Source organism: Geotrypetes seraphini, chromosome 12 (genome assembly GCF_902459505.1).
Source record: "Geotrypetes seraphini chromosome 12, aGeoSer1.1, whole genome shotgun sequence".
Taxonomy (NCBI): Eukaryota; Metazoa; Chordata; class Amphibia; order Gymnophiona; family Dermophiidae; genus Geotrypetes; species Geotrypetes seraphini.
In genome coordinates, this window is record NC_047095.1 from 14456088 (window position 1) to 14476916 (window position 20829).

General features: G+C 44.1%; 1 protein-coding gene across 2 annotated transcripts in view; it reads right to left on the bottom strand.

The window, feature by feature from the left end:
- CDC14A (cell division cycle 14A) overlaps nucleotides 1-20829 on the bottom strand; it is a 210273-nt gene that overhangs the window by 47144 nt on the left and 142300 nt on the right. For both annotated transcript variants that reach the window (XM_033915989.1, XM_033915988.1), the window contains exons 11-12: nucleotides 14156-14321; nucleotides 1591-1706 (exon numbers count right to left, since the gene is read on the bottom strand). In XM_033915989.1, coding sequence (XP_033771880.1) covers nucleotides 1591-1706; nucleotides 14156-14321 — 282 coding nt within the window. The remainder of the gene's footprint in view (nucleotides 1-1590; nucleotides 1707-14155; nucleotides 14322-20829) is intronic.

Consider the following 20829-nt stretch of genomic DNA (forward strand, 5'->3'; position numbering starts at 1 on the left):
CTCGGCCCTCACTCACCGCTGCTGATCCTCCTCTTCAGAGCAGCCCTTGATTGTGGCCGGCTTTAAAGAACCTCGCAGGCCACTCTCTAACCTCAGTAGCACGTTCCCTCTGACACACGGGATCGCATCAGAGGGAACATGCTACCGAGTTGGAGAGCGGCCTGCAAGGTTCGCTAAAGCCGGCCACCATGATCGCAGGCTGCTTTGAAGAGGAGCAGGCCAGAAGACGCCGGGATGGAGGGAGGGTAAGAAAGGGATCAATATAGGGGTCAGGGGGAGAGGGAAAGGGGGCTGCTTTGGGGGGAGAGGTGTGCTGGGGGGAGACAGAAGGGGCCATGGAGAGATAGGGAGAGGAAAGGGGGCTGCTTTGGGGGGGAGGTGTGCTGAGGACAGATAGTTTTGCTCTGAGGGGGAAGACAGAAGAGGCCATGGAGAGACAGGGAGAGGGAAAGGGGGCTGCTTTGGGGGAGGGGTGTGCTTGGGGCAAACAGCTTTGCTCTGGGGGAAGACAGAAGGGGCCATGGAGAGACAGGGAGAGGGAAAGGGGCTGCTTTGGGGGAGGGGTGTGCTTGGGGCAAACAGCTTTGCTCTGTGGGGAAGACAGAAGGGGCCATGGAGAGACAGGGAGAGGGAAAGGGGGATTCTTTGGGGGAGGGGTGTGCTTGGGGCAAACAGCTTTGCTCTGGGGGGGAAGACAGAAGAGGGCCATGGAGAGACAGGGAGAGGGAAAGGGGGCTGCTTTGGGTGGAGGTGTGTGCTGGGGCAGACAGCTTTGCTCAGGAGGGGGTGGGGAAGACAGAAGGACACAGACAGCAGCCAAGGAGAGAGAGATAAAGAAACACAGACAGACAGACACATCTATTCTAGCACCCGTTAATGTAACAGGCTTAAAGACTAGTGGTATTATAATTATTTATGAAAACAATATCCAAGAGAACTTTCTAATACAAGAAGAAATTACAAAGATAAAAGGATTATAGATTTGTTATTCAAACCTTCCTCCTTTCAGGTTCTGTTACCAGGCAATGGAAAAAAAACTTGCAGGATGTGTTTATGGCTACAAATGCTGGACTTAAAATGGCAGTTCAATTAATTATTTCCACAAGGCAGGCTATCTCAACTGGCTGCACAAACAAATCATCTTACACTAAGTAACACACACTAAGGAGTCATGTAAGAATATAATATAACTTCCATGTCAATTCTTAAGAATGGGGATGATTTTAAACATATCATATAAACAAAATACAGGGGGCTTGCAAATGAACTTGTGTATAGCTCTCTATTATTGTAATCGTATAAATCAATTCTATTCTACAGGACACACACAAACACCAGTGGGGGGAGGGGGCACACATAATAGAAATCTTGTTGCTCTAATACTAATGAATCAGTCTTGGTTAGAAAGAGGGAAATCTCAAATCCCAAAGCGAAACTGCCTAGTATACCAGAAACATTTTGCCATAACAGTCTCTCTTACCAAATATTTAGTCTGTACTTCCTCCCCAAGCTCGTTTTTAAAATTAAGACACACAACTATTATGTCAAGTTCATGTGTAGGGGACTTAACCATCAGGTTCTGGGGGTTACCTCAGAGCTCCAGTGGTGGCAGAGCGTGGTTGTCGCTGGCTTTTTAAGGCGCGCAGTTGGTCCCCCTGAGTCATGCTAGTCCTGGAGTCCATGTCTGCTTCCTCTTCATAGTCATTCTACATAGGGATAGATAAGGGATTTAATAAATGAACCAGAAAGAAACAATCTGCCTCACTATCACTCTTGGGCAAGGACGGTGGGATTTATCCTTAAGAAAGGTCTCCTTTCCAATCATCACACACTACAATTAGCAACAAAGAAAAAAAATCTCAGAAAATCTGCTAAAGTAAACTCCCCCCCCCAAAAAAAAAATAAAAACCCCGAACAAAAAAACCCAGAGGAGGAAAAAGGTTGACAAATATAAACTGAGGGGGGTGCTTATATTCAAGTGTCTTTCCCTGCCAGTCTCTGTATCCAACCCCTTCCCTCATTCCTTGCCAGGCTGTGCACCCTGTCCCCCCTCTTTCCTGACGCCTTGCAGCCCTGATGGTCCAGCGGTGGGCCATGACAGGAGGAATCCTTCATGCCCCCTGCCCCCTCACCTCCCTCCCAACTCCCCGATAAGTAAAAAGTGCACCTTTAAAATCTCTGGTGGTCCAACGGTGAACCGGGGCAGAAGCAATCTTCCTACACTTCTGCCCCATGCAGAGCCGCTATATAAACTGAATGGTGGTTGCGAGTTCTTGCAGCAACCTTGCGAGATCATGGGAACTCATAGCCACCATTTAGATAGCCTATCTGTGCGGGGCAGGAGCTTAGAAAGATCGCTCCTGTCCCGGCCCACCCCTGAACCACCAGAGATTTTAAAGGTACACTTTTTACAAATCAGGCAGACGAAGAGTTGTTAAGAGTCGGCCAGAACAGGAGATGGAAGAGATCCTTCCTGTCCCAGCCCACTGCAGGACTACCAGGTCTTACAGCAGGCCCAGTGGAGGCCTACAAAAGGTCCTGGAGGGGGCTGGGTGGCTACTGACCCAAACATAAACCGAGACCCCATTTTTGGCCTAAAAATCTCTGCTTATATTTGAATATATATGGTATATCGGTCTAAATATATATGAGCGAGAGATAACTAATAAATATTACACAAATATACACACACATAATCATTCATATGTTAATGGATATAAAACAACTTCTCTTGCACATAATTCTCAACCCTGTTAAATCATTTAACATTCTTAATCATGATGAAGGGCTTCAAAAATAAATGATGTATAGTGCACAAAATTCATTACACAAATCACACCCCAAATTAAAAACTTTATAGATGCCTAAAGTTTATTATTTGTTTTGGGTGTTTTGAAATTTTAAGCCATTTTTATGTGATTGTATGCAATAAACCTTTTTGTACTCACTAGTTATCACTTTATGAATCTGGATATAATTAGTCATCTTTCCAAGGCCCAGAGTACTGTGACTACCACACCAAGAGCATTAATGGGAAATCTGAACCTTAGCTTCCCTGGATCTCAGTCTACTGCATTAGTTATTGAACTGGAAAATAAGGCACTCTTTTGCATGCAATATAAGAATTATACAGAACTTGTGTTCTATTGTACTAAAGCTTAAGCTCTAGAACAGAAGCTTCATAGCATCAGCAGGTATCTGGAACCCATAAAACCTAAGCCAGCTATCAAGAACAGCCATATTAAGCTTGTTCTCAGTGATGCCTACCGTATATACTAAATATAAACCAGGATTTTTGGGCCAAAAAATTGGCATAAAAATGGGGGTCCCAGTTTATATTTGGTTCATCCCCCAGTGACTACCCAAAACCCTCCCAGACTTCCTGCAGGCCTGCCTTACAATTGCCACCCTCCCTTGAGTACCTGTTGGTTCCCTGGTGGTCCAGTGTGTATTCAATAACCTCGAAAAAATATGTGAAACACACAAAAAAACCTTTAGCAGGCAAAGATACAAGTCCAAAATGATTCCCAACTGGGACTATAAGAGAGGAAATAAAGGAATCTCAAGCGCTCACAGCTAAAAGCTCAATGTATCTTGAGAGCTGATAACCATAGGGTGAGCTATCATTGATCCTTATGAATTCTCTCAAATTATTTATCAAAAACACTGTGTATTTTTTGTATTTTTTAGTATTTTTAAAAATATTTCTCACAAAAAAGTTTTTTTAAATATATATATATATGCATTTTCTTCTTATAATATACTTATTAGTACTTTTAAGTTTCCTTCTATGAGTCTTCAAGTACGTATCTCAATAATGTAGTGACATAATAGCAATGGCTACGGAAGATCTCCGTTTCGCTCTAATTGATTTTATAAGAGCTTCATCAGGTGAAACTGACGTTATCACTACAAAAAAGAAGAAAAACAAAATATCCATTTAAAAAATATTTAAATAGTGTGATAAATAATATCAAAATTTGAATTTTACATGCTTGTATTAAAGAACGCTCTAGGACATCACTTTTGGTTGTACTTTAGGACTACTTAACCTAATCTGAACATAACTTTAAAAGTTAAAAAAACTATTATAACTGCTGTTGTTTTAAACGTACTGTATGTATTAGGCTTCTACTAGCTGAAACACGTTGAAAAAAGCTTATTTATTTAACCATTCAGTAACTCTATAATGAGCTTTAGGTTAAACGTATTTAGGCTTTAGTATCATATAGAACTGAACTTAACAGTCTAAACATACCTATTTAAATCGGCATCGCTCCTACCGGAGACAGGGAGAAAGCGAGAGAAAGACTCTCAGGTCTAACTGCACGCCCTGCTTATTCTCCCTCTAAAGCCGTCTTAGAAAACTGCCAGCCTTCGAAGATTTTAAAATGGCATTTTCTAGATATGATGTCACCTTCCTGGTTTAGTTTACCTTGAGTTTGTATAGTGTTACCGCTTCCGGAAGTGACATCAGACGCCTTCATTTTAAAATCTTCGAAGGCTGGCAGTTTTCTAAGACGGCTTTAGAGGGAGAATAAGCAGGGCGTGCAGTTAGACCTGCAATAAATTGTTACGTTTGGAACAAAGATGGATAGACCGTTTACATAGCCTTCAACCATCTGGCTTGAATATTGCCATCAATTGGCAAGCTTTCATTTAATATGATTCATTCCTTTTGAATATCTTTTTTTAACCAATGGCATTTTCTAGATATGATGTCACCTTCCTGGTTTAGTTTACCTTGAGTTTGTATAGTGTTACCGCTTCCGGAAGTGACATCAGACGCCTTCATTTTAAAATCTTCGAAGGCCGGCAGTTTTCTAAGACGGCTTTAGAGGGAGAATAAGCAGGGCGTGCAGTTAGACCTGAGAGTCTTTCTCTCGCTTTCTCCCTGTCTCCGGTAGGAGCGATGCCGATTTAAATAGGTATGTTTAGACTGTTAAGTTCAGTTCTATATGATACTAAAGCCTAAATACGTTTAACCTAAAGCTCATTATAGAGTTACTGAATGGTTAAATAAATAAGCTTTTTTCAACGTGTTTCAGCTAGTAGAAGCCTAATACATACAGTACGTTTAAAACAACAGCAGTTATAATAGTTTTTTTAACTTTTAAAGTTATGTTCAGATTAGGTTAAGTAGTCCTAAAGTACAACCAAAAGTGATGTCCTAGAGCATTCTTTAATACAAGCATGTAAAATTCAAATTTTGATATTATTTATCACACTATTTAAATATTTTTTAAATGGATATTTTGTTTTTCTTCTTTTTTGTAGTGATAACGTCAGTTTCACCTGATGAAGCTCTTATAAAATCAATTAGAGCGAAACGGAGATCTTCCGTAGCCATTGCTATTATGTCACTACATTATTGAGATAAGTACTTGAAGACTCAAAGAAGGAAACTTAAAAGTACTAATAAGTATATTATAAGAAGAAAATGCATATATATATATATATTTAAAAAAACTTTTTTGTGAGAAATATTTAAAAAAATACTAAAAAATACAAAAAATACACAGAGTGTTTTTGATAAATAATTTGAGAGAATTCATAAGGATCAATGATAGCTCACCCTATGGTTATCAGCTCTCAAGATACATTGAGCTTTTAGCTGTGAGCACTTGAGATTCCTTTATTTCCTCTCTTATAGTCCCAGTTGGGAATCATTTTGGACTTGTATCTTTGCCTGCTAAAGGTTTTTTTGTGTGGTCCAGTGTGTATCCCACGTTGAAATCCTCCAGAAGATTGTAAAGGTATGTGGCCAGTGGCGCACCCAGGCCGGCACACAGCAGCGAGCTTTTCGTGCTGCCGGCCAGCCCTGCACCGCTCCTTGATAAGCTGCCGTAAGTTCTCACGGGATTGACAGTTCTCGCAGCAACCTATCAAGGAGCAGTGCAGGGCCGTCCGGCAGCACGAAAAGCTCGCTGCTGCATGCTGGCCTGGGTGTGCTGCTGGCTACTTACTTTTACATGTTGGACGGAACAAACAGGTACGCAAGGGAGGGAAGGAGGGAGTGTGGTAATTGTTAGTGTCGGCCGGGGAAGGAGATGGGGGGGATCCTTCCTGAGCTGGCCTACCACTAGGTGGTTTAAGTTAAGGGGAGGGGTTAATCTGCTGGCTGGGTTAGAGGGCAGAGGGGAGTATGGGACAATCAAGTTATTGTGACATCACTGATGAGGTTGGCTCTTTTTAGGGGGCAGAGGGTACAGGGAAGAAGGTGGGACAGTGTTCAGAGCCTGGCAGGGAGGGGGACAGTATTCGGAGCCTGGCAGGAAGAGGACTTGGTTTACAGCCTGGTATGGAATGGGACTGAGTGCAGGGCAGGGAGGGAAGGGGGGCTGAGTGCAGAACCTTGCAGAGGAGGGCGTGATGGAGGGGGACACTGGATGAAGGTGACACTGGGTGAAGGTCCTGGCAGGGCATGGCACTTGAATATTAAGCCCCCAATTTATATTCGAGTTAACCATTTTTATTATTAATTTTTTTTTCCTCCTTTGGGAGGAACTGGGAGTCTCGACTTATATTTGAGTATATACGGTACATATTTTTGTTGTATTATTCATCAAATTTTTATAATGCTTTCCGAAAAGATTTATTTTATTTATAAAAATCCTCCAGAAGCATAAAGTCTTGCCCTGGATGAAGCAGATATCTCCTTTGCTACTTCATCCCAGTGGTGAAGCCAGGAATTTTTAACAGGAGTTGGGGGTGTCCACCCTCCCCCCTTCCCTGTTTACAAACCTGTATCTCTTCCTTCCTGGCCTGTGGGGCAAAACTTTCACAATTTCTTCCTCCTTCTACCTTAAAATCATCCCCGGTCTTCCTCCCAGGCATTACCAGTAGTACAGTCCCACCTCTTGTGAAGCAACTCTGTTTTCTCAAGGGCAGGATGGTTCATAAAAGGTGCACTGGTTCAGGACGCAAGCAGCCTATGAATGATGCAGCTGCTTGTGCTGCCCAGGTGAAGAATAAAATGATTTTAAGACATGAGAATTACAAGAGCTTTGCAGAGGCTGGGAAGAGAAGGGAGAGATGCTGGACCATGTGCAGAGGGCAGGAGAGAGAAGGGAGGAAAATGCAGCTTGGCACCTCTGATAGGGATGTGCAGTGGCGTACCTAGGGGGGGGCGGGGAGGGCGGGCCGCCCCGGGTGCCAGCCCTAAGGGGGTGTTCCCGGCCTTGCCGTTCAGTCCCCCGCCACCCCCGAAGGACCGCTCGCCCCACTGACCTTCCTGCATCACCTGTGAAGCAGCCCGCAGCAGGATCGCGAAGTCAGCGTCAGCATCCCTGCGCTGCTTCCTGCGCCGCGATCCCGCCCCTCCTCTGACGTCAGAGGAGGGGCGGGACCGTGGCGCAGGAAGCAGCGCAGGGATCGCTGACGCTGACTTCGCGATCCTGCTGCGGCTGCTTCATAGGTGGTGCGGGGAGGCCAGGGGGGCGAGCGGTCCTTCGGGGTGGGTCGGGGCATCAGGCCTTCAGGGTGGGGCGGGCGGGCAGGCAAGCGATGCCTCTGACGTCGGAGAGGAAGTTGGTGCAGTACTAGAGGAGCGTACAGGAGGAGGAGATCTGGTTTTCTGATCTTCCCGTCTGCTGCACATAGAGGAACAGAGAAAGTCAGCTATGCAAGGTCTGCCCTGGAGAAGCCATCTTAGTGCCTCTGTATTTCACAGATTTAAAAAAGCAAAAACCCAGAAACTAAAGAGTTTCCTTATTTATATTCTTAGAAAACCAAGGGGCCTAAAGTTCACACACAAAAATCTATGCTGTACATGTAAATTTTCAAGGGGGAGGGGGGTGACAGGCAGGCAGGCAGGCAGGCAGGCCTTCAAGGGGGGACAGGCCTTCGGGGGGGGGGGTGCAGACCTTCAAGGGGTGCAGGCCTTCAAGGGGGGCAGGCCTTCGGGGGGGGGTGTAGGCCTTTGGGGGGGTGCAGACCTTCAAGGGGGTGCAGGCCTTCAAGGGGGGGAACAGGCCTTCAAGGGGGGAAAGGCAGGCAGGCCTTCAAGGGGGGGACAGGCCTACAAGGGGGGGGGACAGGCCTACAAGGGGGGGGACAGGCCTTCAAGGGGGGGGACAGGCCTTCAAGGGGGAGACAGGCCTTCAAGGGGGGGAAAGGCAGGCAGGCAGGCCTTAAAGGGGGGACAGGCCTACAAGGGGGGGACAGGCCTACAAGGGGGTGGGACAGGCCTTCAAGGGGGGGACAGGCCTTCGGGGGGGTGCAGACCTTCAAGGGAGTGCAGGCCTTCGGGGGGGTGCAGTCCTTCAAGGGGGTGCAGGCCTTCAAGGGGGGGACAGGCCTACAAGGGGGGGAGAAGCTACAAGGGGGTGGTACAAGCCTTCAAGTGGGGGACAGGCCTTCGGGGGGGGGTGCAGACCTTCAAGGGAGTGCAGGCCTTCGAGGGGGGTGGTGCAGGCCTTCAAGGGGGTGCAGGCCTTCAAGGGGGGACAGGCCTTCAAGGGGGGATAGGCAGGCAGGCAGGCCTTCAAGGGGGGACAGGCCTACAAGGGGGGGGGAGAAGCTACAAGGGGGTGGGACAGGCCTTCAAGTGGGGGACAGGCCTTCGGGGGGTGCAGGCCTTCGGGGGGTGCAGACCTTCAAGGGGGGGACAGGCAGGCAGGCCTTCAAGGGGGGGACAGGCCTACAAGGGGAAGGGACAGGCCTTCAAGGGGGGTGCAGGCCTTCAAGGTGGAACAGGCAGACCTTTAAGGGGGGACAGGCCTTTGGGGGGGGACCATGATTTAGAAGTACACGGAGGGAAGGGGGTGTTCAAAGAGACATGCATATGCCAAACTTTGGGGGGGGGAAGAAATAATGGGTCTGAAAATAGAGGAGAGGGAGAGAGATGATGGACCATGGGATTTAGGGAGGGAAGGAACAGAAAGGGAGAGAAATTGGACACAAGGGATGGTGTGGAGGAGGGATAGAGATACTGGATAGGAGGGTAATTAGGAAAAGAAAGGGAGAGATGGTGGACTCTGGGATGGTGGGGAAGGAGGGAGAGATGCCGGATGAAAGGGTATTTAAGAAAAGGTGGATCTGTGGAGGGAGATGAAAAAAAGGAAAGATACCAGACTTCCTGGGAAGGGAAGGGAAATGGAAAGGGAGGACAGAGTTGGCAGATGGATGGTTAGCATGCAGAAAGAAGGAGACCCTGGCAAGCAAGTTATCAGAAGAAAACCAGAGCCTTGGACCAACAAGATTTGAAATATAACCAGACAACAAAAGGTAGAAAAATTAATTTTATTTTCTGTTTTGTGATTATAACATGTCAGATTTGAAATGTGTATCCTGCCAGAGCTGGTGTTGGACTGCAAACGTGAGCTAGGATTTAACAGAAAGAGGAAAAGTCCTTTTTGTTTCTTTATTTTATTTACACCACAGCGCCAGTGTGGTTAGGAGAAGCCAAAGGGGGTGAAAAAGCTATAAAACCCACCAGGAGTTTTGAAAAAAATCACCCAACTGGGCAGGAAAATCGAATTGAAAAACCAATTCAATAGGGCTGAATCGAATCAAAATTTTTTTTTCCTGTATCTGGCAGCATTAGTTTGCGCTACTGTCTTAGACTTTAGGACCTGGGATTGGGGAGAGATGGCATCCTCAGTACTTTATAATGCAAGTGAAACGAGGATTTGGTCAGACTTTTGAAGGGTCTGCAGAAAAAAAATATTGTATAGGCCGGGGACATGAGACAGCAGGAAATGGGAACTTTTCTTCCTTCTATTTTTGTGAATGGAAAGGCTGAGGATGTCAGAGAGGTCAGTTAAAATATGTGCTTTATAAGAAAATATAATAATGTGTTTTATAAAGTTTATAGCATAGCTGGCCTACCCAGTGAGGTGTTCCTAGTGGTGATGGTGGCAGCGTGTCAATGTGTTGAGAGGAAGAGGTGGTCTGGGAAATTCTGCTGAGCAAACTCTGGGCCCATTTCCACCCCCCAGTTAGTCCACTCCACTCAACTGATTCACACACTGAGTGGGTCTTTGGGTGTTGTTTTGGGATCTCTTCCAGTGGTTTATCTCCTTCTGGTCCAAGGAAGGAAACTTTGTTATCCTTAGCATTGACCTACAGAATATGTTTGTAACAGCGCTGCTTGTGTGGCATTAGGCTATGTAGTGATTGAAAGAAAAAAACAGACCTTTGCACATTTTTGCACTATATGGTGGGTGTATGAGGAGATTCACATTTCCTGCACAGCTAAGTCCATGTGAAGTTACCTTGTGCTGTATTTGACATCTAGCAAGGTCTCTGTTTGAAAGGAAAGATCTAAACTTAAAAATGAAGTGGCCAGAAGTTATGGTAAAAGCAGATAGTGTAGCTGGTTTTAAGAAAGATTTGGACAAATTCCTGGAGGAAAAGTCCATAATCTGTTATTAAGACATGGGGAAAGTGTCTGCTTGCCCTGGATCGGTAGCATGGAATGTTGCTACTCTTTGGGTTTTGACCAGGTATTAGTGTCCTGGATTGGCTACCATGAGAATGGTCTACTGGGCATGATGGACCATTGGTCTGACCCAGTTAGGCTATTCTTATGTTATGTTCTCATCTGTAGGGGCCTTTGTTTTCACTTCTTATTTTAATGTATTTTTTTTCTGGGAACTTATCAGTGTTTTTTATAATGGGAACAAAAATGGAAGAGAATTAATGTGTGTGGAATGGGCGGGTAACTAATTTCTTCAGCTAAATAATTCAATCCACTTCAAACAGACATAGGAGAACTCACGCACCATTCACACACCCTCCAACCAAAAACGTCAAAAGAAAAAAACTGTTCGACAACCTCCTAGCCATTCGAGCTGCAACACTCGACCCCCAACTCTACAACCAATTGACATCGACCACAGACTGCAAAACCTTCAAAAAGAAATAAAAACCCTTCTATTCAAAAAACACATAAAACCGAACTAACACAATCAGAACTGTCCCAAGCATCCCTGCAACTACTCCATATGTACTTCTAATGTCATGACAATTTAGACATAATTTATGTTATGTTATGTTTGGAATAATGGTTACATAAATGAGGTTCAATAAAAGAAAATTTTCACTGCCTGTTTCTATTCTGACCATTTATTCCATTTCATGGTTATTGCAAAAAAAAAAAAAAAAATTTTTACATGGGGGGGGGGGGGGGGTGTCAAAAAATGATGGGCCCCGGGTGCCACATACCCTAGGTACGCCACTGGGGATGTGTACTAGAGAATGATACTGGGACAAATTTATCCCCGTCCCCGCAGGAACTGATTTTCCCCATCCCATCCCGTGAGTTTTGTTGCTGTCCCTGCCCCATTCCTGTAAACACTGCCTTAACCACACAAGCCTTGAACACTTATGATTTTAAAGTGTTTGAGGCTTGTGCAAATGAGGGCAGAGCTTGCAGGAACGGGGCAGGGATAGGAAAATAACTCACGGGGACAGAAAAATGAGTTCCCATGGAGATGGGGAAAAATTTGTTCCCGTGTCATTCTCTAGCGTATACTCAATGCAAGCACCTTGAATAGCTACACTACTGCTTCATAGCTCTTTTTATTTTTTTAAATTCTTTATTAATTTTCAAATCAAGTACAAAGTGCAAAAAATATACAATCAATACACCAAGACACTTGTATCCCAACAGATAATACATAGTACATTCCCTCCCTTCCACTCTCCCTCCCTGAATGTGTGTAAAAATCAATTAGGAATTAAAGGCCTATTTGGTTAATCAGTTTTAACAAATTCTGCTAATGAACCCCATGTTTCTTTAAATTTTTTTATTATGGCCTAGTTGTTCAGAATTCCTTCTTTCAAATCTAATATTGACAAAGTTTCCCACCAAAAGTTAAAATTCAATCTGTCCCAGTTCTTCCAATTTCGTGTTATTAACTGCATAGCTACCCCCGTCAAAAATAAGAAGTCTGCTTTTGTTTGCATCAACTGGACTCTTATGTTGAAATAAAGTCCCAAATAAAACAATGTCATAAGTGGAATAGAAGCCTCCAATATCCTATTAATTTTACCCCAAATAAACTTCCAAAAGTTAAGTATCAAGGGACAATGAAACAACATGTGATCCAGTGTTCCTACTTCAAGATGACAGTACCAGCATCTATTAGACTTGGAACTATCCAACTTTTGCAAACGAACTGGGGTCCAGAAAATTCTATGTAACAAAAAAAAAAAGTAAAAAAAGTTTGTCTCATAGATGCTGACACTGTACATCTCATCATCCAAGTCCAAATCCGTGGCCATTGTGTAGCAGAAATATGCTGCTTTGTTTTAATACACAAAAATATCTTGTGCCAGTTCTAAACACTGAGGACCTGAAGGTAGAGTCCTGCCTGGCAGCAACATCCACTCTGTAGAACTTGGCAAACGCGTGAAGCGAAGACCACTGTGTGGGATGAACACAAAGGATCTTTAATTAGAAAATGAATGGTATAAAGCAAACTAAAGCTGGTACTGAGCAATCCTGCATGGTCTGAGTTCCATATATGGTGATTTGGTGTAGGAAGAGCTGGGGAGGGCTTTGATAGAAGCTCCAGTGACAAGATGACTAGGATAGGCTGACATGGACTTCAATGGCAACACCAGCAATGGAAACCTAAAAACAGTACAGGGCGGACTTCTATGGTCTGTTGCCCAGAAATATTAAACAAAAGACAATTTAATCATGAATGTATAATGAGTATGACGATTGGGCAGACTGGATAGACCGTTCAGGTCTTTATCTGCTGTTATTTTACTATGTTACTACTATGAAATTATTTTCACTAATTACTATTATGGAGTATGCACAATAAATGGTCTTAGTAACAAGGACATCTCAGAAGGTGACTATACAAGACACTCATATTTTGAAAGACAGAGGCCTATATGCTCAAAACGCACCGTAACTTTAACGATTGATGCTAAACCAGTTTTAAGCTATCGATACCCAAAATGGTTAATTGTGGTTTTTTCCTTGGTTTGTAGCAGCCTCCGATAATCGTATGTAAATAGATTACAACAAGCTCATCAATATTAAAATGAGCACTTTGATTTATGCCCAAATGAGGCACAAAATGAAGCACTGGTTCTTAAAGCTCTGAAATGTTCCAAAATCTCCGACAGGTCTGGAGATGCCAGCAGTGTTAATAATAAAAAAATTTTAAAAAATAAAATAATAATAATAATCAGCAGGAGAAAAGCCCACTCCCTTCTGCCTCGGCCACCCAGACCCCCTACACCCCCAAAATTGAAGATTGGGAAAAGGGATGCCCACTCCCTCCTGCCACCGAGGCTCTGCCACAAACCCTTGAACCCACCCTGCAAACCCCTGAACCCCCATACATACCTCTAAATTGAAGATGGGCAGGAGAAATGCCTCCTATGGAAGGGGCCTTAGGTGCATGAACCAATCAGTCTTAGGCCCAGTGCATCCCAGGATACACCAAGAAGGACCGCCATTTTGAAGAGGTGGTCCTGCTGGCAGAAGGGAATGGGTATCCATACTGCTGATCTTCAATTTAGAGGTAAATGAGTAGGTTCAGGGATTTGCAGGAGGGTTGTGGGGTTTGGGGTGGGGCCCTTGTGGCAGGAGGGAGTGGGCATCCCTCCTGCCAATATTCAATTTAAAGGAGGGGGTCTAGGTGGCCTAGGCATGAGGGAATGAGCTTCCTCCTGCCAATTTTTTTTAAGTGGGGGGAGGGGTTAGTTGGCATGGGCGGGGGGGTATACCGGTACAACATTAAAAATTTTTTTTTTTTAATGGGGACAGATGTTGTGCGTGTATAACACATACACAACATCACTAGCCATTAAAAAAAACACAAACAACAAAAACTCTACTCTTCTTGCCCAAACAGTGGCAAGAGTAGCAGGAGGATGCTTTAGGGCTTCCCCTGCCAGTTCTGCGCACATGTCAGTCGCTTTCTCCAACAACTGATTGAATGGGATTATGGTAGACCTCCACGAAAATCATTTGAATGCAAAATTGTTTCAACATTGAACGCCGTTTTCAAATCAAACCATTTACAGGCACCACAGCAACCCACAGGATTTTAATGGTGATTTTAGAGCATCCGGCCTAGAGTCAGTCCTCAGGGCTTATCAGATCAAATGAACATTCATTGCGATTTTAGTAATAAGAAATGGAAGGCTGAAATGCAAAAATGCATTGTCTCAGATTCCTCACCTGTCCCTGTCCATCCCTGTCCACAGCATGCAGTCTGTTCAAACTCTCATTCAAAGAGATGTCCTCAAAGCCTGAGAGAATTCTGGTCATGCTGCCATCCTGGAATAATCTTGACTTCTGTTTTGATCTCTGAATATCTCCTTGGATCCAGAGGGATGTCTGATTCCTGTAAATTCAGATTATCATACTAGCTCATTCTATAAATACTTTTGTGAAGAATCCATATTCTTATTCTCTAAAATGAAATCTAAACAGCAGATAACCATTTTTGCTTATACAACCTGTGAAGTGGAATCAAAGATAAACTTTAAAGGAAGGTAAGTTATTCTTGCTCCTAACTGGAGATTGCACTTCCTAAATTCACCCCCCAAATCTAACCCAGCCACTGTAGTGATAATTTCTCAGGTAACAGGCAGAATGCTCCCTCAACTGGTATGTGTGTGCTAGTGCTGCCCGATTCAGGGAAAATTTTTCGATTTGATCGATTCAGCCTATTGAATCGATTTTTCAATTCAATCTTCCTGCCCAATTGGGTGTTTTTTCAAACATCCTGGTGAGTTTATTTTGTAGCCTCTTCATCCACCCCACCCCTTTGCCCTCTCCTACCCACGCTGGCGCTGTGGTGTAAACAAAATAAACAAACAAAAAAGACTTTTCCTCTCTCTCTGTTGGGTCCTAGCTCACATTCGCTGTCTAACATCAGCTCTGGCAGGATACACATTTCAAATCTGACATATTGTAATCAGAAAACAGAAAATAAAATTATTTTTTCTACCTTTTGTTGTCTGGTCATTATTCAAATCTTGTTGGTCCCAGGTTCTGGATTCTGTTTGTCTTCTGTTAACTCACTTGCTAGGGTCTCCTGCCTATTTGACATTTTTTTCTTTCTCCGTGCTCACCATCCATCTTTGTCATCCACTTCCATTTCACTTCCTTCCCCGGGAGGTCTGGCACCTCTTTTTTTGTCTCCGTCCCAGCAGTGCAGCATATTTCTCTAATTACTCCCCACATCCAGTATTTCTATTCCCCTCCCTCCACACCATTCCTTGGGTCCAATTTCTCTCCCTTTCTTATCCCTCCCTCCCTCCATTCCATTGTCCACCATCTTTCTCCCTCTCCTCTGTTTTAAGACCCATTATTTCTTCCCCTTACCCCCCCCTCAGTCTGGCATATGTCCCTCTCTTTGGACCTCCTCCCTCCGTGTACTTCTAATAGCTACACCAGGGGGCCTCCCGAAGGTGGGTATGTTTCCCTCTTCTCTCCACCTTTGTCCGGCTTCTCCCTGGCCTCCCCGTCTCACTTTCAAAACTAATTACAGCCTGCAGAGGATTGCTGGTGATGTAGTGATTCTAGTAGGCTGCCATCAGCTTCTGATGCACATTACCTCTGCTGCGTGCAGTCCCGCCCCTCCTCTGACATCACGTCCTGTTTTGGCCTGGACCATGGCAGAGGGAATGTGCAGCAGAGGATGACAGCAGCCTGCTAGAATCGCTACATCACCGTGGATCCTCTGCAGGTTGTAATTAGTTTTGAAGTAAAACTGGGAGGCCAGGTGGGTAAGAAGGGGAAAACATGTTGGCCTTCACGGAACCCTCTAAAGCCACGGAGCCGAGGGTACCACAGTGTTGGCGCCTATGCAGCACTTCCCGACCAACACTCCTCCCCTCCCACCGTGAGCTCTGACATTGGGCCTCCTAAAGTAGGAGCAGCAGTGGCAGTGGATGGCCAGCAAAAAAACAAATCGATTTGAATCGATTCACTGGGGAATTCTATAAATGGCACCTACATTAGACGCGGCTAGGCACTCTAACTGCAGCTGCCTATCAATGCCTAAGCTCAGGATCAGCGCCTAACTTTTATTTTTTAACTGGCTTAATCGATATGGTAATTGACCACACTGGTTTTCAGCCAATCAAAAAAAATTAAACAATCTAAGAGTTCAGCACTGAACACTTAGGATGCCTAGCAATGCCTAAGTGGAGGCGCCCTCCCACACCTAAGGTCATCTATCTCAAACAGTAAGTGTAGTTATGGACAGAGAATAGGCATCGTTAGGCATTCAACATAGGCACCGTTAAATTAGGTGAGTGAAAAGCTGGCCTAATGGAGCGGTGTCTATGTGTAGGATGCCAAGCAATGCCTATGTTTGCTTAAGTGTGATCTTATAAATGGTGCCTAGCGGTTGATCGACAACCACGCTGCACAGCACCTATAATGTAGGTGCTGCTAGGTGCTTTTTATAGAATCCGGCCCCTTAGGGTTTCTTTCTTGTGTCACTAATGCAGCTTATTGCTCAACAGATGCACTATAGTAAAATAGGGTATGTTACTGACAACACTACCTTCTGAAATTAAAAAACAAACAAACACATAACAAAACAGTAAACACAAATAAAATGAATAATCCTGAAAAATGATAGAGCAAGCAAAAATCAAATCAAAAAATCTTTTAGCTTGCATCCTTGTAATGTACCATACACAATGGGCTGTCCCAAGAAAATTAATTTTTCTACAGCCAGAAACAAGTTGGCCTCTTACCAGGCTGCTCTGCAGCTCTGGTACTAAGAAAATGTTTGTTAACTCAAAGGATGGTATGTGTTTTAGCATATTTTGTACTCAAAACATGATTAGATCCTGATCTAAACCCCAAGAAAAGAAAAAAAAAGAAAAGAAAACCTCAATGAATAACTTATTCAACAAAGATTCAACAAGGTATCCTTGTGTACAAAAGTATGTGAACCCTACATTCATGTGGCACCTCCATGAGCAGCAAAACTCTGATCAATCAAGCATTGCTCTTGAGGAATATTGGCCCATTCTTCCACACAGAACTCTGATATTTAAGGGTTGCCTTATGTTAGGACTTGCCAAAACATTTCAATAGGGTTTAAGTTGGGACTTTGATATGGACAATCCAAACATGAAATCTTTTCTTCTACTATTCTATATAGATTTACTTAAATAGAGGAATGCTCTATCATTCGGTAAAGTTTACCAGTGTAAAGCAGAATTCATGGTATAATCACTGTTAGCAAATCATCCAGGTCCCAATGCAACAAAGCCATAAACCATGATATTGCCACCATTCTGTTCTAGAATGTTGCCTGAGTAAGACCTGGGCTTCAGTGTCTCTCTCTTATATTTTTAGTTTTATTTTGTTGGTTTCTACTTTATTTTGTTCCTTTCATCTACCTTATTCATAGTTTTACAGGGTTCTGTACTTTTTTCTTTTAATTTTCACTTGGGCGAGTCAGAAAACATCTTGGATAGGAGGAGTTTGACAGCTATAGAATCACCTATGTTTCCACTTTAGCAGGGACAAGGTAAATAGGAGTCAGAAAAAGCACTAGACTGTGAAAAAGACAGACTGACTCTGTAAATTAACACTACCCAGGAGGAGGACCCGCTGTGCAAAAATTTAGCTCAGAGAAATAAAACTCTGAAGAGGGAGAGGTAACCCCCTCTTAGGGAAAGAGTTTATCTTCCAATCATTGCTTCATAAATGTTCAAAGCGAGTCCAACTCAAAGGTGTAAATTGTTATAACTGTATGAGTCTCTTAAAAAGCTGCAGTGTGCAGTCAGAACTTTCAAAACAGATAAACTTTTTGCATTCAGGTTAACACTGGAAACTCTATATTCATTTTGTTGATAATCAAAAGTACTTATCAGGGTCCCGACGCGGCCCCGTTTCGGTGTCTACTTCAGGAGACCCTGTCTGATTGATTGACTTCTGTTAAAGAGTAACAACCATAAGAATTTACAAAAGGAGGTTCGTTCAAGAAATGAAAAATCTCCGTGCAACCGGGGTTACCTCTCCCTCTTCAGAGTTTTATTTCTCTGAGCTAAATTTTTGCTCAGCGGGTCCTCCTCCTGGGTAGTGTTAATTTACAGAGTCAGTCTGTCTTTTTCACAGTTATAGAATCACAGCATAACTGTCTACTAACCTAAAGGCCTGGAACGGTTCATTTTCAGCAGAGGCCCTTCCTACCTGCGTGTGGTGACTGGAGATCGCTGCGGGGAGATCGTTGCTGGAGGCGGGGCCAGCGGAGGCATGGTTGATCGCTGCTGGTGGTTGCCTAGGATGAGACGGTGTCTGCTTTCTCATTGGGGAGGAGTTGATGGTGTCTCCGGATCTGTGGGGTGGGACCATGCCATGGACTCCTCCTCCCGGTTGTCTGATGGAGGCAGAGTGCTGTATTCTTCGGGAGCTGCCCATGAACATCCGCCACCCACCGAGAACAGTGCGGCCCGGCGCTGAATTGTTCTATCTCTGTGCATCTTCTGCCTGGAAGCGATGAGTCGGAGCTGCAGCAGCTGGAAAGCCCGAGCTGATATCTGTCTCGCCTGGACTTTTGCCATTGGGATTATTTAAAATATGCTGAGGCAACAGAGTTGCTTCAGGAAATTGGACTTCTGCCAGACTTATTTGATTTTGTTTTTCAATTTTTTCTTCCAGTTTATTAATTATTTTAAATTTTATTCCATTGTTTTTACCCCTATTGTTTTTATTTTATTAACTGAATTCTATTGTTTAATGATTCCTCTCTTCTATTCCTTTTCACATATTACTTTAATTCATTTAGATATCATTTACATAGATGGTGCTCTTAATGTAAGAGTTAGGAAGTTCTATGAAATATTCTACATGCTTCTCTCCTCTCCACTCCTTCCTGCCCTCCAAAGTCCTCCCTACCCTCTTCTAACCCCTTCCTCTGTAATGTCGCCTAGAGCTTGTATAGGTATGTGCAACGCACAAATGGAAGAAATAAATAAAAATTATGTTTAACTGCTAGGATAACATCTTTACTTTGGAGGGCAGTGTTTGGTTTTAACCTAATATTTGCTATTATGAATAAAAATTAAAATTTTATCTGTCCAAACTACTGTACATTATTCCAGAAGTCTTGACCTTGGGCAATCTAGATGCTCTTTGACAAATTCAAGAAATGTGCCCATATATGCTAGGAATTATTAGAAAAAGTATGATAAACAAGATTAAGAATATTATAATGCTTCTGTATCGCTTCATGTAACGCAATACCTTGAGTATTGCGTTCGATTCTGGTTGCTTTATCTCAAAAAAGATATAGCAAAACTAGAAAAGGTTCAAAGAAGAGCGACAAAGGTGATAAAAGGGATGGAACTCCTCTTGTATGAGGAAAGACTACAGTGGTTAGGGCCACTGGCGTAGAGAGGTTGGGAAGCTCACCCTCTTTTCCACACACCCCTGGTCCTTCCCTACCCCTTCTGCCGCACACACAAACCCCTTCCCTGGTTAGCTTCCCCCGCATGAGCAGCATCTCCAAATTGCTGCCTGTGCCAGCTCTCCCTTTGACATCACTTCCTAGTCATGGAACCTTGTTGCCTCGCAGCTGGATGAGCATGTTGGGCCGGTACCAGGAGTTGTTTAGGAGACACATGCAATGCGACCTAAAAACAGTGGCAATCTCCCTGTGAAAGAATTCATTGAGCTTCTCTCAAAAAGAGTGCACTAGTAGTGATTCTCAACAACAGGTATTGTCAGTGCAGCAAGTTGTTTTGGTATGGGTGACCTGGCAGAAGACGCACCCTGTATGGGAGAAACAACCTCTTTTGGCTTGCATCAAGAGACTTGATGCTGTCAAGGCCTGTGATGTCTGCTGAGCAACATGCACCAATACTGAAGGCTCACCAGCCGGTACTATAGGTGCAGCAAGTTGTCGCGGAGAGGGTGAGCTCAATGAAGATGCACATCTAGGAGGAGAGACAACTTGCAGATCCTTAGATTGATGGCGTTGATGCGTGGTCTGCTTCTAGAGACTCAATGCTGTAGGAAGCTACGATGCTTGCTGGGAAATAGAGTTGCGCAGGGTCAGAAACCCCGCCCATCCCCACCAGAATCTTCTCCGTCCCCGCCCATCCCCACAAGGCATCTCCTCGGGGATCCCCCCTCACGGGACTCCCAAAGGGATGGAACCAGGGCTCCCGAGGCCTGGAAAGAGAATTAGTAGAAGACAGACAAAAGCAGAAACTGGGACCAAGATGATGGAAAAACAAAATGTCCCACTAGCTACAGCAAGGGAAATGTTCATTTTGAGGGAGGGTGGGGGGCTAAGCTTAAAAGTAAAACGCCCAGCCCCCTCTCATGCTTATGCCACCAATTGTGTTTAGTACAAAATGATGTACTTGCTGAGTTTGTTTTGGGGTTTCCAGTTCAGTTTTGGCATATTTTTCTTATGCAACCATTGTCCTGAAAATTGCTTCTCTCAATTCTGCTTTAAATGATTTTGGCATTGTATTGTTTGATTCTTTACTCATTGCTGCATTAAAAACCATTTGTGGATCTTGGCAGGACCTCTCACAAGTTACCTAGAGTATGATGGCAGAAGAGGGCCGGCAGCCCAACAAGTCTGCCCACTCAAGAACCCTGCTTCCCTGGAGTGCCCATCTTTTATGCATAACTCTGTAGCACCCCCACCTATTTGTCCCATCGACTTTTGAAGTCGAGCAAGCTACTAGCCTCGACCACCTGGCGTGGAAGTTTATTCCATCGATCAATCACCCGTTCGGTGAAAAAGTATTTCCTGGTGTCACCATGAAATCTTCCCCCCTTAAGTTTTAGCGGATGCCCTCTTGTTGCCATGGGACCCATAAGAAAAAATATTTCTTCCTCCACTTTAATGCGACCCGTGATAT